General features: G+C 37.8%; 1 protein-coding gene and 1 long non-coding RNA gene across 6 annotated transcripts; one reads left to right on the forward strand and one right to left on the reverse strand.

The window, feature by feature from the left end:
* Positions 1-13,092: 13,092 nt before the first annotated feature.
* On the reverse strand, positions 13,093-15,596 carry LOC138912246 (uncharacterized). The gene is made up of 3 exons (XR_011417748.1): positions 15,479-15,596; positions 14,095-14,281; positions 13,093-14,027 (listed from the first exon to the last, which is right to left on the reverse strand). It is a non-coding gene; the product is annotated as an uncharacterized lncRNA (long non-coding RNA).
* Positions 14,784-17,201, forward strand: LOC138911816 (uncharacterized). Of its 5 annotated transcripts, none has more exons than XM_070212181.1 (5): positions 14,802-15,101; positions 15,158-15,224; positions 15,287-15,445; positions 15,544-15,615; positions 16,200-17,201. In XM_070212181.1, exons 1-4 carry the CDS (start codon positions 14,970-14,972, stop codon positions 15,606-15,608), a joined length of 423 nt encoding a protein of 140 aa, XP_070068282.1. In that variant the 5' UTR covers positions 14,802-14,969; the 3' UTR covers positions 15,609-15,615; positions 16,200-17,201. The 5 variants fall into 5 exon arrangements, 4 of the variants coding, with proteins under 4 accessions (XP_070068280.1, XP_070068282.1, XP_044248726.2 ...); XM_044392791.2 differs by lacking the exon at positions 16,200-17,201 and adding an exon at positions 15,797-16,187 and having other exon boundaries at positions 14,803-15,101; XM_070212180.1 differs by lacking the exon at positions 16,200-17,201 and having other exon boundaries at positions 14,805-15,101; positions 15,544-15,748.
* Positions 17,202-18,605: the final 1,404 nt, after the last annotated feature.

Raw genomic sequence — 18,605 nt, forward strand, 5'->3', positions numbered from 1 at the left:
TTTTTGGGCCGTCGCGAATCTTCTGATCTGCTTATCTCAACTTATTGGTGTTGACATTGGTATTGGTAGAGAGTAAATTTCCTAGGCCTCTGGCGCCGTGAAGTTATATTTATCTATGCGAGGGTGGGGTGAATAATTCTTTATCGTAAAAGCTTAACTGGTCACTACAACCACAGATAATGGAGACAAGATTATTTCTTGGAAGCATTATCTGAAATCTTCCTCTTCTGTATATCTTTTAGATGGAATACTCCTAAATTTTCCCCTTTTCGTTCTCTAATTCATAGTAATATGGACTACGTTTCTTGCAAGCTCTGGCTGGAATAAACACTAGAGCTAGTTTACTACTGAATTTCTTTATCGTGTTACTTTGAGTAAAATTTCTGGCGTAAACTAGGTCGCCGGCTTTAAACTGTATTTCCCGGGCTCGTAGATTGTATTTTTCGTTTTGTTTAGCTTTCCACCTCTGTAGCTGTAAAGCATCTGGCTTTTGTATCCTAGTGTCATCTGCTAATAGGTTCAAGCTACGCAGAAGACCGTAATCCCTGCCGTTGAGGATCATATTCTGCCCAAACGCTAGGAAATACGGCGATGAACCTGTACTCCTGTGAAGAGATGCCCTTAATGAACCACTAATAGCATTTATGTTGTCTTCCCAATTTGTGTGATCATTTCCAATATAGGCCCTTACGGCTGCTAATACTGATCTATTTAGTCTCTCGCTGGCGTTAGCCTCCTGCAACGCACAGGCTGAGTCTGAAGTTGCCTGTGAATTGCGCTGGCATGGTGTCCCACAAGTCCAGGGGGAGATCGTGAGAGCACTTTTCAACGCACTGTGCTTCTCACTTCAACTGACCCCGCCGCCGAAAATACGATCCATTTTTCGAATGCGACCGCGACAGTCGGGGCATACAATTGTGGATCCAATTATTTAAAAAAAAAAGGAACAAGTGCACGATAAAGCAGCACTGCTGCGTGCGATCGGGGCGTACCGGAGAGAGAAGAAAACGCAACTGAGCTTAAAGCTTATCGGCCTAGACTCGCCAGCGTTTGTATATATAAACGAACAGCTGACGAAACCAAAACATGAAATTTTTAAGCGGGCGATGCATCTCAAGAGGCAAAAGCGACTAACAGCTGTTTTCTCTAGGCGTGGAGATATCTACGTAAAGGAGAGAGTAGGAGGAGAGGCGATTTGCGTGCAGAGCTTGACTGAGCTAGCTCAAATGGAAATTTGCACACCCGATAAATTGGTTGCCCTGGACACTGCTAGTGCTGGGGCTTTAACAGAAAATTCTTTTCGCGCCTAAAAGCCGTTTATATTTATATCCAACATACGAAATATTTTCATTAACATTATTATATTTATTTAGGCATAGAATCAGTCTTTCTAATTTAGTTTGTTTATCAATATGGTGTATCTTAGTTTCATGTCTATTTGTAAACAGCGTGCGCAGCTAATTTCTCAAATGAACAATTCAAAATGGGTGACAGCTATAATATAAATTCAAATCGATCAAACAGCCATGCCATGTTAAGGATTCTCGGAAAGAATAGATCAGGTCTAAGCATCTGTCATTTAAACGCCCAAAGCCTCACACGAAAAATTGAAGAATTCAGATACCTCTTTATCAATTCAAGCGTCGATATTATATGTGTGTCTGAAACTTGGTTTGTCCCAAATTTATGTGATGTCTTAGTTGAATGTGATGGCTATAATTTGCATCGCTCTGACCGTGATAGTCACGGGGGTGGGGTTGCAATATATGTGAGTAAAAAGTTAAGTTCCACGTTTGTTTGTAAACATCCGACTAGCAGTGTAATTGAATACTTGTTTGTAGAAATTAGATGTCGAAGAAATGCCGATAAACTGCTAATTGGGTGTATATACCGACCAAATTGCCGGATTAACTATGAGCAGTTTTTAAATATTTTCCCAGACGTGTCATTAAATTATTCAGACTTAAATTTAACACATTATAAGGGAGTCCCACCTTGCAGAAAAAATAAAATCGCTGGGCATGAAGTTAGTAAATTCCGTATCCCCAACACATTTTACCAAAACTCGCAACTCGCTCCTAGACCTATTTTTTGTGTCTGACACAGACAGAATAGCTAAATATGACCAGCTTATTGTCCCGTCCTTTTCAAAACATGACTTAATATTCTTGACTTATGCACTTGACCTACAATATTTTGACCATGCAATAGCTTTTAGGGATTTTAGAGGTATCAATTACGACCTTTTGGACTTAGCCTTTAACTTGTGCAATTGGAATAACATTTATTCCCTTTCCGAAGTTGACGAACAAGTTAACCTATTACAACACAATATTTGTTATTTATATAATGTCGACCTTAATGAATGGATAAAGATGCGTAACTTAATTTATCTCCATAAAATTATTTTCGAAAAAGAACCTTCGTATCTATTTGAAAAACTCCAATTTACAGCCTCTAGAAGAGCAAACAACCTAACTTGCATAAGACCTAGATCATTGACAGCCGAGAGACAATTTTTAATAAATGATATTCGATCATGGAATCAGCTCCCCAGCCATATAAAGAATATTAGCAGTTCTATGCAATTCAAAACAAAGCTACTTTCACACCTTAAAAACACTATTAGGTAAATTAAAGTAAAATTAGAAAGCTACTTAGGTTAGTTTTTCTTTTATATATAAAATTAGTTTTAAGTCATATAATAAGTAAATATTTGCACCTATCTGTGACTAGCGCATAAATTTATAAGTTCCAAACTTGTAGCGTTAGGATGACACGTAATAATAAAATACAAATACAAATAGATAGCTGTGAGTTTTTGTTGTACTCCGAAACTGGTAAGAAAAGCCTGGAAATAACTCGATTTAAATTGACTACCATTATCAGAAAGTATCACTTCTGGAACCCCGAAAGTATAGAATATAGCCCCCTCCAAATACTCGCAAATTTTAGGAGCCGTGAACTTTTTAAGTGGACACAGAAAATGGAAACGCGTGTTGTGGTCGACTACAATGAGTAAACCTATATTGCCCTTCTTCGTGCGAGGATATGGCCCTAACAGGTCAATATATAGCTTTTGAAATAGCCTATCTGAAGTCAAAGGTTTTTTCATTGGTGGTCTAAGAGTAGTGTTTGGACTTTTTGTGGTACGGCAAACTACGCAGTCAGATATATAGTTGCGTATTTGCGTGACCATGTATGCCCAAAACAAATATCGCTTAAGTTTTTCTACAGTTTTGCTCATACCACAATGAGCCGAACTAGGTGAATCATGAGCCTGGTATAAAATATCTGGCACTAAAGCTGTAGGAATCCAGAGTTTCCAGAGGTTTTCCTGGTTAGTCTCTTATGATGGAAACGAGGTTTTCTTATAAATGTACCCATCCCTAACTTGAAGATCGTGAAATTTGGACTGGATGGCGGATATATTCTCTAGCAAGTCCAAGTATTCCGAAGATTTAAAGTGTGCAGAGTCTAAGTCAACTTGCGAACCATTTTGGCAAAACTCATCAATGGCTGGATCGCTTTCCCGAGACAAGGTGTCAGCTACAACATTCTGAGAACCGCTACGGTGTTTGATAGTAAATGTAAAGGTTCTCAACTTCATTGACCATCGAGCTAATCTCCCTGACAGGTCCTTCTGTCGCATTAACCATTGAAGAGCTGCGTGATCCGTTATAACTAAGAAATCCTGGCCCTCAATATACGCACGGAATTTCTTAATTCCCTTAATTACGGCCAGACATTCTAATTCGGATGCAGAATAGTTCCGTTGTGTTTTAGACAATTTCTCAGACATATAAGAAATCGGTTGTTCTACTCCATTTCGCTCTTGAGCCAACACGCAACCAATACCATAAGAGCTGGCAATGAGAATGGCCGAGGCTGTAAGGCATGATTTTAAGTTTTCAAAAGCGAGTTGCGCTCCTTCATTTCACTCAAGCAACTTTTTCTTTTTCAAAATTTCAGTCAAGGGAAAACTTATAGTATACTCAAAATAAATTTTACCCTAAATTTTAGAAAATCGCCCTAAAAAATTTCTTTTTTCTAAATACAAGAAAGTTATTTCTAAATCTAAGGAAATTTTTCTTAAGTCAAGAAAGTTTTTCTCAAATCTAGGAAGTTTTTCTTAAGTGTAGAAAATGGTTACCATGAACTAAAAACACCCTAAAATCTTGAAAAAATGCCCTTAAAATTAGAAATTATTTTCTGAAAAATAGAAAGGCAAACGAAAATAATAAAATATTTTGGAAACACCTTTTCTAAAAATTAGTGCCCTAACCCTAAAATTAAACCAACCCTAAGTAATAGAAACATTTTCTAAAAAGTAGAAATGTTTTCTAAAAAATAGAAATATTTGTTTTCATATGCTCTGGCACACCAAAATGTTCAATGCCAGAACTTGTCAGCTGCCGGCCGGCTGTTCTCGTGGCCCAGACGGTTAAAGCACTTGGATAGCAATCGAATCGAGTCCCAGAGCAAAATTTTTTAACCATTTTTTATACCCGTTACTCGTAGAGTAAAAGGGTATATTTTATTCGTGCAAAAGTATGTAACAGGTAGAAGGAAGCGTTTCCGACCCTATAAACTATATATATTCTTGATCAGGATCACTAGCCGAGTCAATCTAGCCATGTCCGTCTGTCCGTCTGACTAGACAGAAGTTTGACATTTTGCATGCAGATTCTAGGAGTTCCTACGCAGCGCAAGTTTGTTTCAAAAGGGTGCCACGCCCCCTCTAACGCCCACAATCGCTAATATACGATTTTAAAAATTTCAATATTTCGGAAAAGTAAAAATCGGACCATTCGTTAAAAAGTTACGGCGGATCAAAGTTTTTTTTCCCCAACTCCTTCGCACTCCCTTTAGCTGAGTAACGGGTATCTGATAGTCAGGGCACCCGACTATAGCGTTCTCTCTTGTTTTTACTCTTTTTTTGTATGTTATTTTATGTTTCTTTTTATTTATTTTTTTTACTTTTTTTTTTATTCCTTTTTTTATTGGTGGCAAGCGGTAAACCGAAAATAATTAGGTTTATATTCAGCTATTTACTATATACTACACATAATATAAATTGCGTTAGCATAAATATATACATATGTATGTATATACGTATGTAAATAAGTAAAACGCAAATGGTCAAAATTATGCAATAGTATTCAAATGTGTTGTCCGCTTCACCCTTTACATACAATGCTCGGTTTTCCACAGAAAGTTTAAGTGCTACAATGGCCCAGTATGTTCGTACCGTTCGCTCCTCGCGCGGGAGACCCGGGTTCGATTCTCACGACGGACAAGTAAAAATGCAAGTTTTTTTCATGAAGATAAAATATTAACTAATCATAATTTATACATTCCCCCATTCCCCCGCAGTCCCATCCCTGCAGGAAAAATGCGAACTAGTCTGAAAAACAACTAGTTATACAACTAATATAAAGCAACCGGAATTGGTCTGCATGCATTTGGACTACACAGGGTCTAGAAAATTTGTGCTAGTCGAAAAAATGATTAATACAAAACTAGTAAAAAAGAAACTTGTCTCGGACTAGTACCTTTCTGACAAAAAAAAACCTTAAAAGTAGTTAACTGGTAGAACAAATACAAGTTAGGGTCTAGTTAAAAGGCAACTGGAATTTAACTAATTGCAAATGAAACACATATGATCCAAAAATATAGCCTAGAGTGCACAGAGAAAAAAAAATACCAAAAATAATCCACCATTGGGTATTTTTTCATATCAATTTCGGTCCATCTGTTTTCATATTAAAATGATATTTCCGAACATATGATTTTGTACCATATTGATATGAAATCATACCATTTTGTTATGGAAAAATTGATATGAAACAATATCAGTTCCATATTGTTCCGTTTTTTTCTCTGCGTGTAAATGTCTTGGGAAATTTAGCACTAAACAAATCAAACACTCGAGGTCCTCGGTTCAATCCCCAGTCTCTGTACATTTTTTTTTGTTTTTTGTTTGCTAGGTGATGCTTTAGTTTTATTTAAAACTTTGTTTAATCTGTCCGAGGCAATATATATGTGAAAAATCGCTGTTTTTGAATTATGTCACACTAAAATTCATAAACCTTGTTAGGGCAATACAAAATGTGATGCGTGTATGGCTCAATCAGTTAGTGTCTCTACAAATCCAAAGGTCCCGGGTTCAAGTCCTAGAGAGGGCGACTTGCCTCAAAAAAAGTAAGTTTGTTTTAATTCCATTTAATTATCATTTACTGTATTTGATTACATAATAATTATCAGAAATTCTCTAAGGACCGCGCCTATTAATTGGATACTAAATTAGGAGAGCGTCAAGTTAGGCTAGGCATCGTCAAGTACTAGTGAAATCCAATCACTTGATGGTTTAGAGATTAATTTTTAGTTTATTCTTGAAAATATTTTTTTTAGTGTAGTTTAACAGCTGTAATCATAAATTGGTTAACAGTCACTAGTGCAAAACTAGTAGCAATTGGACTAGTTGTTTCCGACGACAAGCATATGAAAAATGGGCCACTACGTTACAAGGAAATGTTACAAGGAAATGTAAGTACATAATATAAACGTATATAAAAAAATAAATCATGATTGAACGTGTTTTTTTGTTTTGTTTTTTATTTCTATTTTTTAGTAAAATTTCCTACTTTTAAGAAAATGTTACCCTTAAATTTATTAAAATTACCCTACATTTTAGAAAACGGACCTCGAAAAAAATCAAAAATATAGGAAAATTTTATCCTAAAATTTAGGGCGAGCTTGTCTTGAAGACAATAGTAGGGCGATTTCCTTGACTTTAGGGTTAATTTTATTTTGAGTGTAGCGAAGTTCTCTATAAAACGACGGTACCAACCGGACAATCCTAGAAATCTCCTTAACTGCTTAATCACTGGGAATTCTGCACTGGGAATTCTGCAATAGCTTTTACCTTATCTGGGTTAGTTCTTATCTATCTTTTTTTTTATCTTTTCTACAGCTGGTGAAACCGGCCAATGCCGCTGCTTAACAGGACTGCTACTCCCGATATCTATGGTGTGTTTGGACAAACTAGTAGGGCCTAAACCTTTAGACCCAAAAGACGGAAAGTTTTTGATAACTGCTTCAAGTCTAAGTCGTTCTTCTTCATTCAGTTGGTGATAATTTGGAGGCTCCTCATTTTCATCAACGTTCCCATATCTAGTTCCAAACTATTGTACTATTATTTGTTTTAGCAGACCGAACTTTTGCAAAAATCGATACCTAGATATACGTCTTGTTTTAGATCGGGGATTATAAATATTTCGAGATCTTCTACCTTATCTCCATATGTTACAGAAGTTATAAGCTTTGATACTACTTTACTTACAGTTCCATTCGCAGCTTTTACTACGCCAGAACATTTTATTATGTTTTTGTGTTTTAGTAAGTTCTACGCAGCTAAGTTCCCTACACAACTAATTGTAGCTCCGGAATCTAGCAACGCTTTATAAGTCTGACCTTCTATAGGAATATCAGTATAAAGTCTCTGATCCGAGCTTAAAACTACAGCGGAAACTAACTTCCGTCGATCGTGATGAACTTTCTTCCAAAACTCTCTTGATCTCCTAGTAGATCGTTTGGGTTTCAAACAAGCTTCAATAATATCTACCTTTTCAAATATTTATTTTCGCTTACTCATGTAATTTTGTATTCTTATATGTAAAGGAACAAAGGAAAAATGAATCTCAGGCTGATTTAAATTTTCTGCTTCCTGGCACTCACTGGTTTAAATGGTTGGATTCGGTTTTGTAACTCCAGATTTTATGGATGTATCTCCTTGTTGCTCAGGGGAACATCCTTTGGCTGGTTTCCCGGATTACAATTCGAACAAGTTGTTTTGTATTGTTCATTAGCTCCACAACCGAAGCAACGGATAGTTTTCTTAGCCATGCAATCATCGTACCTGTGCCCTTGATTGGCACAGTTCCAACAAGTAATAGGCCTACGTTGAATTTGATTCACTTCTTCTCCTTCGTTTACTACAGCTGTCTTATCGTCTTCCGTAGCTATTTCGTTTACGTAAGAGCGAAAAGGTTTTGGCTTGAACGTTCTGAGATTATTATAAAACTGCTCATGCCTGCGGATTTCGAATCTAAGCTGTGCTCTATTAGCGATTTTAAAATGCAGCAACTCATGTTGAGCTAGGCTAGGCTTTGCATTTCGAACTAATAATTGGACTAATTGTGCCTCGTACATTCCATTCTGAAGTCGGTCTGCCAGACGTTCTATAGTTTTCTGGAAGTCTTCAAAGGATTCGTTTTCGCCTTGTCTACGTTTTCTTATTCCCTCCCAAATGTCGTAGTCTGTCTCGATATCTTCGAATCTTTTTCGAAATTCGAAACAAAACTCATTCCAATTGAAATTTGGATTGTTGCGATGGAATTTCCAGTACCAATCACTAACTTTTCCCGAAAACAAAAGATACAAATGGTCACATAGTAACGCGTAATCATTGCCTAGATTTTGTTTGGTAAGTGAGCCTATCCTGTACAAAAATTCGTCCATCATGAGGCTGGTTTTGCTGCCGTCAAACTTTAATCCCCATTTTTGGATAATTCCTGATACTTTTTCTGGGCTTACATAAGAGCTTGTATTGCTTCTGTTTAGACCTATTCTTTCGAAATTATCACCTGAATTGTTTTGATGGTGCTGGTGTTGTTCTGGGTCTTTCCTAAGGTTCTCCCTAAACGGTGGATTAATAACAGATGTGAGATTTGGTTTGAGTGGGCTGAGATAATTGTAAGTTTTCCAATTGACTTTTAATAGATGTTTCAATAGTCTTCGCCAGGTAAGAGGTGAGTTGATCAACTAGTTGGGCCTGCTGTGAGCTTATGGTAGACTGGATATAGTTAGTAATGTCTACTGAGTACTTAACGTCATACCGGTCGTGGCTGGTGGCTCTGTTAGGATTCTATCCAAATTTCCTCTTTGTGTATTTCTAGTTGACATTCCTCGCCTTAGAGGTGTACCTCGGTTTCTGGTTGATCTGGTGTTCCTTCTTACTTGGTAACTTGCGCTGTCATTGTTATCTTGATATTCGCTAATGCTAGATGGTCCAGCTGTTGCGGCATTTGGTTCAGCGTACAAGGTGTTATTAGAATAAGATAGATTCATTTCGTTGCAATCTGTATTACAAATAGGACACGACTGTGTGCTCTTTAGGTGATCAAGAACACATTGCTTGTGAAAAGTATGTCTGAAAGGTGCTGTTGCTGTCAAAACTGTTGGTGCAAATGCTGCTTTGCATATAGAACAGCAGTTTTCAGTTTCTTGTAGCACTTCTGGTAACCTTTCTGAGCTATTTTTTGTTGAGAATTTATATTAATTTATTCTTTTTATAATCAAAATATATATTTATTTAATTATTAGGTCTGTCTTTCTTTATGTCGATCACTTTTATCAGAAATTTCTCAGTTGAATTTATAGTTGTAAAAGGGTTTTATTTGGTCTATGGTCTTTCGTTTTTTTGTTCACTATGAAATCGGACAATATACAGACGTTAAGGTAAGAGTATATTGTATTCCAAGAAAATCAAAATGTAAACAAATCAGAGTTTAGAAACATATGGTGATGAGCTCCTATGGTTTCCTGATGGCTATGTTCGGTCGATCAATTCTAGTCTGGACTAAAATCGCATAATCCTAAACTTGACTATCTTCTCCAAATCGATGGTCTCAATTCAATATGTTAATTTAATGAAATTAGTTTTATTGTTTTTCAAAAAGGATGGTTCAGTCCTAAAGCTTTGTGTACTCAAACAAGTGTGTAAACTGTCGAGCCACGGGTGGGCCCCAAAATGTGTAGTGTACGGGGGTGCTGAAGACCTCATTCTAACTCTATCATTCGATAGCCGGCCATCTAACAGCGGATGGTAAATGCTACTAGAGAGGACCTTTGTACCTTCAAGCTTGGGCTACGCACTCTTGCTAGGCTCGGGTCTAGCTCGACGGATGTCGGGGTTCTTCCTTGCTTGAGATGGTACGATTGCACGCTACCACAATTTATTAGTGCGTAAAAATCAAAATAACAATCAATCGAGACTAAAGGCTAAGCTATAAAAACAGTTAACATGATATTGAAGCGCTCGACACGCTGAAAAGCAACTGAGAATCTGATAAATTCCTTTTGGGAATCTAGAAGCTATTATTCCGCAAGTCTTTATTCTCCCTTCCATAACAATGTTGCTTATATTCTTGCATTATCCCTAGGCCAAGATAAAATGATCTCTACCACATTATTAAGGAAGTGATTGACAGAAGTACTCGACAGACCATGGTTATTATTTATTCAAACTTCATTTTTGAACAAGTCCTATAATTCATTTATAGTTATAGTTTATCCACATTACTTTCCATTGATTTAATTTTTAACAAGAAAGGAAGCTACCTTCGGCCAGCCGAAGCTTATATACCCTTGCAGATAAAAGAATGCTCACTCGGTGCAGTTCCAGGGATTCCAGATTCAGCGTTTCTATTTATTTAAATTTTGTTTTTAAGTAGTCAAGAATCAAAACGCCTACTTCCTACAAAGTTACAATGAATTTTCTTATATTTGTTTGAATATTCCTATGGGAGCCTTAAGATATAGTGGTCCGATCCGGCTCGCTCCGACATATGTACTACCTGCAATAGAAAGAAGACTTTCGGGAAAGTTTCATCGCGATAGCTTTAAAACTGAGAGATTAGTTCGCATAGAAACGGACAGACGGACAGACAGGCAGACGGACAGACGGACATGGCTAGATAGACTCGGCTGTTGGTGCTGATCAAGAATATATATACTTTATGTGGTCGGAAACGTCTCCTTCACTGCGTTGCAAACATCTGACTGAAATTATAATACCCTCTACAAGGGTATAAAAATTCAAGAATTTCCTAACACATAAGTTTTACTGTTTCATTTCGTGTTCAATAGTATTCTTTTTCAATCGATTTTTAAATTTATGAGCAAGACTAACAGTATTTTAATGGATGAATGAATTTCTCTCGACTTAGAATTACGACATGGCGGCATTTATAGGTTTTTAAAATAGGTATTTACGCATTGTTCGTATTAATGTGTACTCACGACCTTTTCTTTATGTTCCATAAGACGCGTTGCAAAGTTGGGCCCAAGTTCACGTTGAGTAGCTGTTGGTCAAAATTTATAATAATACCTACATTAAATGACCTATAACAAGAAAGGAAGCTACCTTCGGCCAGCCGAAGCTTATATACCCTTGTAGATAAAGTAATGCTCACTCGGTGCAGTTCCAGGGATTCCACATTCAGCGTTTCTATTTTAATTTTGTTTATACATAAGTAGTCAAGAATCAAAACGCCTACTTCCTACAAAGTTACAATGAATTTTCTAATATTTGTTTGAATATTTCTATGGGAGCCTTAAGATATAGCCGATCCGGCTCGCTCCGACATATGTACTACCTGCACTAGAAAGAAGACTTTCGGGAAAGTTTCATCGAGATGGCTTTAAAACTGAGAGACTAGTTCGCATAGAAACGGACAGACGGACAGAGGGACAGACGGACAGACGGACATGGCTAGATAGACTCGGCTATTGGTGCTGATCAAGAATATATATACTTGATGTGGTCGGAAACGTCTCCTTCACTGCGTTGCAAACATCTGACTGAAATTATAATTCCCTCTACAAGGGTATAAAAATACCGCACTCATGCCAATCAGAGAGCTTCTTTCAAAGGCAAATAGATTGATACGGACGGTGTCCGCCGGGGGAAGCCTTTGGTGGTGGCTAGTCTGTCCCTAGTCCACGACCAATGTATGGGTGCCTTCGCTGCACCTTGCGGCGGCACGATCCGAGTTGGCGCTGGGTGGCACTAGATGTGTTGTTGTTCCCGCGTTGAGTAAGGTGATTTGAATAACATCTGCCTTCAACTTCAACTATGCTGCAGTTCTAAGCAACGGTTTAATCGTATGATTTTTGGGCCGTCGCGAATCTTCTGATCTGCTTATCTCAACTTATTGGTATTGACATTAGATTAGATTAGTAGAGAGTAAATTTCCTAGGCCTCTGGCGCCGTGAAGTTATATTTATCTATGCGAGGGTGGGGTGAATAGTTCTTCATCGTAAAAGCTTAACTGGTCACTACACTATAGATTTTAATATTGTAGAAAATCTAGTTTTTTTCGCCTAAGTATTTCCCTCAACCGTGGACAGATGACCGACTATTCATAATTCGGTGTCTGTTTCCGATGCGTTTGAGTTAAACGTGAGCGAAGTGAGAGCGTGCTTTGAGTGAGAAGTCGAGTGAAACTCCAACAGTAGGTAACCGAGTAAAAATCCCTCGCCCTAACCCTACGTCACCCTGAATTATCAATCTTGGCTAATTTTTTTATATTGCTATTTTTGAGCTACGTATTAACGAGGCCCCACGTTGGGCGCCACTTCTGGAACGATTAATAATTGTTCATTTATACCAACAAATACAAACTGCATTTTATTTATCCTTACTGGAAGATTGTGTTGCATGCCTAAATAATCAGCCATTAACATTTCCTTTCTTCTTTGAACTAATTATTAATTTACTTTAATACCAACGAATTTCTCGGGCAAATTTCTTTCTGAATTTTTTTTTGTTTTTTGGATTTATCTCCTTTCTTCTTTTACCTTTCCGGAATTAAAATTTTACATGAACGAAAGATTTTCGCTTACCAATCAGTATTGTTGACTCCCTCGTAGAAAGCGCTTTGGTCCTGAGGTGGTCCTGAAACGCTGTAAAAAGGATTCTAATATGTTCTTACACTTTATTTCACATAAAAAAAAATTGCCCCGAGTCGCCGGCCAGAAAATCACTCAAAACCAATAAAAACAAGAGAGAACGCTATAGTCGGGTGCCCCGACTATCAGATACCCGTTACTCAGCTAAAGGGAGTGCGAAAGAGATGGAGAAAAACTTTGATCCGCCGTAACTTTTTAACGAATGGTCCGATTTAAAAAATTTCTTCTACATTTCGATAGGTATTGATAAACACAATAAAACTGCATTTTTACTTTTCCAAAATATTGAAATTTTTAAAATCGTATATATGCGATTGTGGGCGTTAGAGGGGGCGTGGCACCCTTTTGAAACAAACTTGCGCTGCGTAGGAACTCCTAGAATCTGCATGCAAAATGTCAATCTTCTAGCTTTTATAGTTTCCGAGATCTCAGCGTTCATACGGACAGACGGACAGACAGACAGACAGACAGACAGACAGACAGACAGACAGACAGACAGACAGACAGACGGACAGACGGACAGACGGACATGGCTAGATCGACTCGGCTAGTGATCCTGATCAAGAATATATATACTTTATGGGGTCGGAAACGCTTCCTTCTACCTGTTACATACTTTTGCACGAATACAATATACCCTTTTACTCTACGAGTAACGGGTATAAAAATCACTCAAACCTTCTCCGTTCTGCCTTATTGCCCTCTTTCATCATCGTTATTTCTTTCGCACGCCATTATTTAGAGGAGATTACATAATTTAACTTAAGTTTTACTTAATTCTACTTTACTTTGCTTATTTAAATTGCTTCCACTTAATTGAACAGCTTTAAATTACTGCATGGAATTACTTTTCTTTTCAAGGCATTAGAATTAAAATTCTTTTCTTTTAGGTTAAAATTACTTTTCTATCTTTTAATGATCAAGGCAAAATTGGACGCCGATGGAGCCTATTTTTTCGCGGGTTTTTCCCGCTTTTCACCACACACACATGCAAAAACAATTTTTCTTCTGGCTGCGAGTTTTTCGGCGACACACAAAACCCACTCGTTCGGATTTTTTTTGAGCGCCCTCTTGGGCAGCAGCGCGATTACTGATGCGCTCAGAACAATTAAACGCCAATTCCGCTCAATTTCAATTCCACTCGTTCCCTCAGACGATGCGGTAGGTCAGGTCCGCCAACATTTCCCTCTTTCGCTCTATCGTCCCTCTCTCTTCTCTGGTGCATCTGGACTCGATCTTGTAACTTTAAGATGATTTGTAAAGCGCCAAGCCTATATCCAAAAGCAAATTTCCCTCATTAGAAATCCAACGGGAATATTCTTCGACTTCCCAACTCACCCAATTGGACTTAGCGCTAAACTAACTTTTGGTGGCTGCACGCCGAACTTTCACTTTCGTATAATTTTGTTTCTTTTACTTAGAACTTTGGAAGACTCTTGAAAGAAAATACTTGTGGTCAGTACGACGGTCGAAATTGGAAAGACCGACTATGCCGCCATAGTTCTGGCGGTAGCCCATGGCGAATCTGGGAGATTTTGAACGATTAATTACACAGGCCGACAAAATGTGACATGGGTCGATGTACAGGCCTGCCACCATTTTATTTCGATAAATTAGGCTTTTCTAAGCATAAGTTGCCACTACGCCTATAGTCCATCAGCTCTGGTATTTGCGGTATCTTTAATTTAAGAAAATCACAAATTTTCTTCGGCTTTTGGGATATATCTTCAAGAGTGGTCAACCAATTTTGGTAATCTTTTCGGAATGAAATAGTTACATGTCTCTTTTATACGGTCGTTTTGGAAAATTCAATCTAACTCAACCACAAGAGGAGGTGGTAGCATTCAAAATTTTAAAGTCACAGCAAAGTTTAAAAATCTTCATTTGTGAACAGCGTTTAAAAATTAAATAAAAATATGTTACGAACTGCTATTTTTTTTTTGGCAGTGCCGCTAGCTCAGTATTTTCTCAGGGCGGATTCCCCCTAATGCCACAGCTCGCAACATAAACATCGATTGCTACACGGTCTCACATCACTAAACTATCGGTTATCTCTAACAAACAAAAGGTAAACAAAGGCAAATTAATATAAATGACGGAAATTTACCCTTCTTTAAGCCTTCACTACCAAAGTTGGCCGCCGTCTCAAAACTTACGCGGTCAAAGCAGAGGTTTTAATTCCTCGGAAAAAGGCTACAGGCGCCGCGAAAAATATGCTCCACCACTCATGTATTGGTGGAGCTCACAAGGGAACGAGGCGCACAATAAGGACACACACTATTCGTGTGTCGGGTCACCTAATCCTGAGGAGCTCCTGGGGAAAAGAAGGGACAGGCCAAAGTAAGGTAAGTGCGCGCTGTAAACTCCCCGCCGAAACTAATACTCGCGACCTTGTTCACAGGCAACAACGAGCACAACTGCGGTCTTCGGGTCTAAATCCGGAAAACTTCACAAAAGCAACACGGGAAGTATTTAGGTTAAGATTAACATTGACAATTGTACTCATATAATTTACTATTCTATTATTTAGTGACTTCGGGGCTGGACAAAGGCCGATATTATACCCCGGACGATTCTATTCCGCTGGAGGCCAGTTGCAATTTAGGCCTGGAGCCGGAGGAACGGTGGTGGCTTTCAAGAAGGCGTAGCCCCCCACCGCCGCGCAAAATATCGGGGAATGATCCCGAGGGTGAGTAGGACGGATATCCCGAAACGGACTCACCGGGGATTGTTGCCTGGCTTTGGCGGTGTCGGAACAAATCAAGTTAAGCCGGTCCAAATCCACAGGTCCAAGTTCCTCAAGCTGGGTTAAGTGGACTTCGGGGACATCACCACATCAGGTTCCCGGATGAGGTTAAGGTGAGTATAGGTCGAACCTTGTGTAAGAATCTCCAGAGCAAATTCCCAAAATAAATCTTCCGGGGCCCTTTTTGTTGGGACCCCGGTTGCCCTACAGACAATTAATTGTTAATAAAATAACTATGACACTTAACATTCTAAACTCTCACTTTTTTCTGGATTTGGCACACACTTAATGAAGGAACTTATCGCTGCGTCCAGCTTTCATGACAATATGGCTGCGACTATCTTAATCTGCCTATCATCATGGCGGTATTGCCATATTCCCTTGCCTCTCCCAAAACTGGGTCATCGGACAGATTCAAGGCCACGGGAGAGTAATCCCTGAGCGAACCGGGATTACTCCAAATGGCCAGATCGTCCTCCAGATTCCTTACAGGGGGGCGCCACCAAAACCATCGCCTTATCGTCCTGACCTATCGATAAAATCTATCTGACAATCGACTCCAACTGCAACAAATATTTTCTTCTACAATGCATTTTTGATCCAAAGACACTTTATGTCCTTACTGTTTAGGACACTCATCAGGTTTTTGTGAATTGTTTTGGAATTTTTAAAATTGTTTTTCTTACTTCCTTCACAGTGACGATTCACAAACAGTGCCCAACTATTTAATTCCGAAAAGATTACCAAAATTGGTTGACCACTCTTAAAGATATATCCCAAAAGCCGAAGAAAATTTGTGATTTTCTTAAAGTAAAGATACCGCAAATACCAGAGCTGATGGACTATAGGCATAGTGGCAACTTATGCTTAGAAAAGCCTCATTTATCGAAATAAAATGGTGGCAGGCCATGTCACATTTTGTCGGCCTGTGTTATTGTTTAATTATACTAACAAATGAAAACAGTCTTTATTAGTATACCCTGGCGATGGTGATAGCTTTGAAAAGAGTGCGCATGCAACACTTAAATTTATCCGGACTGTGGCTCGATGGCAAATGGTCGTGGTGGTCTTGCTACTCTTTCCTAAAATTCGCCTTTTATTATCCTTACGGGAAGATTGTGTTGCATGCCTAAATAATCAGCCAATTCATTGTCGGTCGAGTGTAGACGTGTTTTCTTAACGCTCCGGAAAAACAAAAGAAAAACAGTCTTTCACCCAGTTAAAAACGTTCGAAAATTTAGAACAGCGTGGCCTTGCGTTTCGCGATGCTAATCGCATATTGTAAACTAAAGTTTTAATTTATTAATTAATTAATCTTTACGCACTAACAATAAGCAAATGATTAAGAACGTGGATCAGCGCACTCAACGCCAAAAACAACAAGACGAAGCCCGTAAAAAAATTCAGAGAGAGCAAGACAAACGTCGTCTTTCTTTGGCCCGCAACAATGCTTATTTGTCCTTTACGAATAATACTCTAGAACCGAAAGTGCAAGAAAATGCAAGTTTACTGACCGCCGAAAACCAGAGAGCTAGTTCTTGCTCTCCCGCCCTGCTTCTCAACGCTCAAACGCTATGGAGTGAGCAATGCAAAACTCCAACCGAGCTTCAGCCACCTGGTACAACAACAACAGCAACTACTACGTCAACTACAACGGCCTCTATCGCCAACATTGCAATAACGACTCCACTTTCTTCTTCTGCAGCGGGTAAAGCAACAACACTATTAAGTGCAAAAATCGGGTCAAACGGCAAAAACAAAGCTACGGTTGAAGAAATGACAAATCCGCAAGCGGGTTCGGCCATGCAGACAGGCATGGATCGCTACATAAATATTTCCAAGCGCAAGCTAACGCCCTCAAAAAATGCTGACGCACAGTGGGGCGAAAAAGCCAAAAGTCTGCCTTAAATCAGCGGAGCCCTATATCGAATATTTTTTGATGGGACATTGTTAAAGGCAATTAAATATGAAAAAAACATCATAAAGTGATTTTTTTAGTCAAATTTTATTGTTGTAGAAAATTTTTAAGAAACAAAAAATTGTTTTTTTAAGAAAAAATATATAAATAAATTACTTATAGGGTTCTAAGTTTCCCAATATTTTTTTTTTAATTTAACTTGATTTTTGAAAAAAAAAATTATTCAAATCGGTCAACTATATCTTATAGCTGCCATATAAACGCTTATTACAAAGGGGAATGTCTCGGTTCTATTTCAATATTGGTTCATATAAATTGGGATTAAGTCATTATTTATTATTTTAGCTCTATGCTTATCTTTTTTTTTGAATTGGTCAATGATATCTTATAGATGTCATAGAATCAATCAAGGAAATATAGCATTTTTTCAAAAAAAAACTGGTAGAAACCGGTATTTATTTCATATCTGTATTTTTAGTGAAATAACATAATTTAAAATTTTAAACCCAAATTTGTTTATTAATTTATCATTATCTTCATCAATACCTTCACATAAGTAAATTATCTTCATGATGTTAGGGCGCGCGAATGAACCAGGGCTGACGATATTTCAAATTATGAACATTTCTTGCTAACTTAAACTGCGGTTTTCTCAGAAGAGGCACAAAAGGGCAGGCTAATTTTTTCAGAATATGTAGTTAAATATCTAAACTTTTTTTAAAAAAAAGAATTAAACGGGGATCTAGGGTGTAACACTACTTTACGCCCAAAAATATCCAAAAAATCCCAATTTTTTTGGACCCCTTTTAAAAAATTAAAAAAATATAGTAATTATGTATCTAAAATTTTTATTGTTTTTTTAGTATTTTAAGAATTGGTTGCTCTTAAAATTTCAATCGTTACATATACAACTTAGGGCCTTGGGCGCTTTTAGAAAAATTTCAAAGATGTGTAAAAATATCTTTTTTTCTTATTGGCTAAAATTATATTTCGAAAAATCCACTTTGTAAATCTCTAGTGGGAGAACCATTCATCACAGATCACTCTTTCCTTTTGATTTGTATAGAGAATTCAATTGTTTTTAAAGTTGCATTGCAACATTTTGGAAAATCTTAAAAAAAAAAAAAACATGTTGGCAGGCTTTTTGTTCTAGGCGCCCCACAGTGCGTTACTCGTAGAGTAAAA

This window comes from Drosophila takahashii, chromosome 2R (genome assembly GCF_030179915.1).
Source record: "Drosophila takahashii strain IR98-3 E-12201 chromosome 2R, DtakHiC1v2, whole genome shotgun sequence".
NCBI lineage: Eukaryota > Metazoa > Arthropoda > Insecta > Diptera > Drosophilidae > Drosophila > Drosophila takahashii.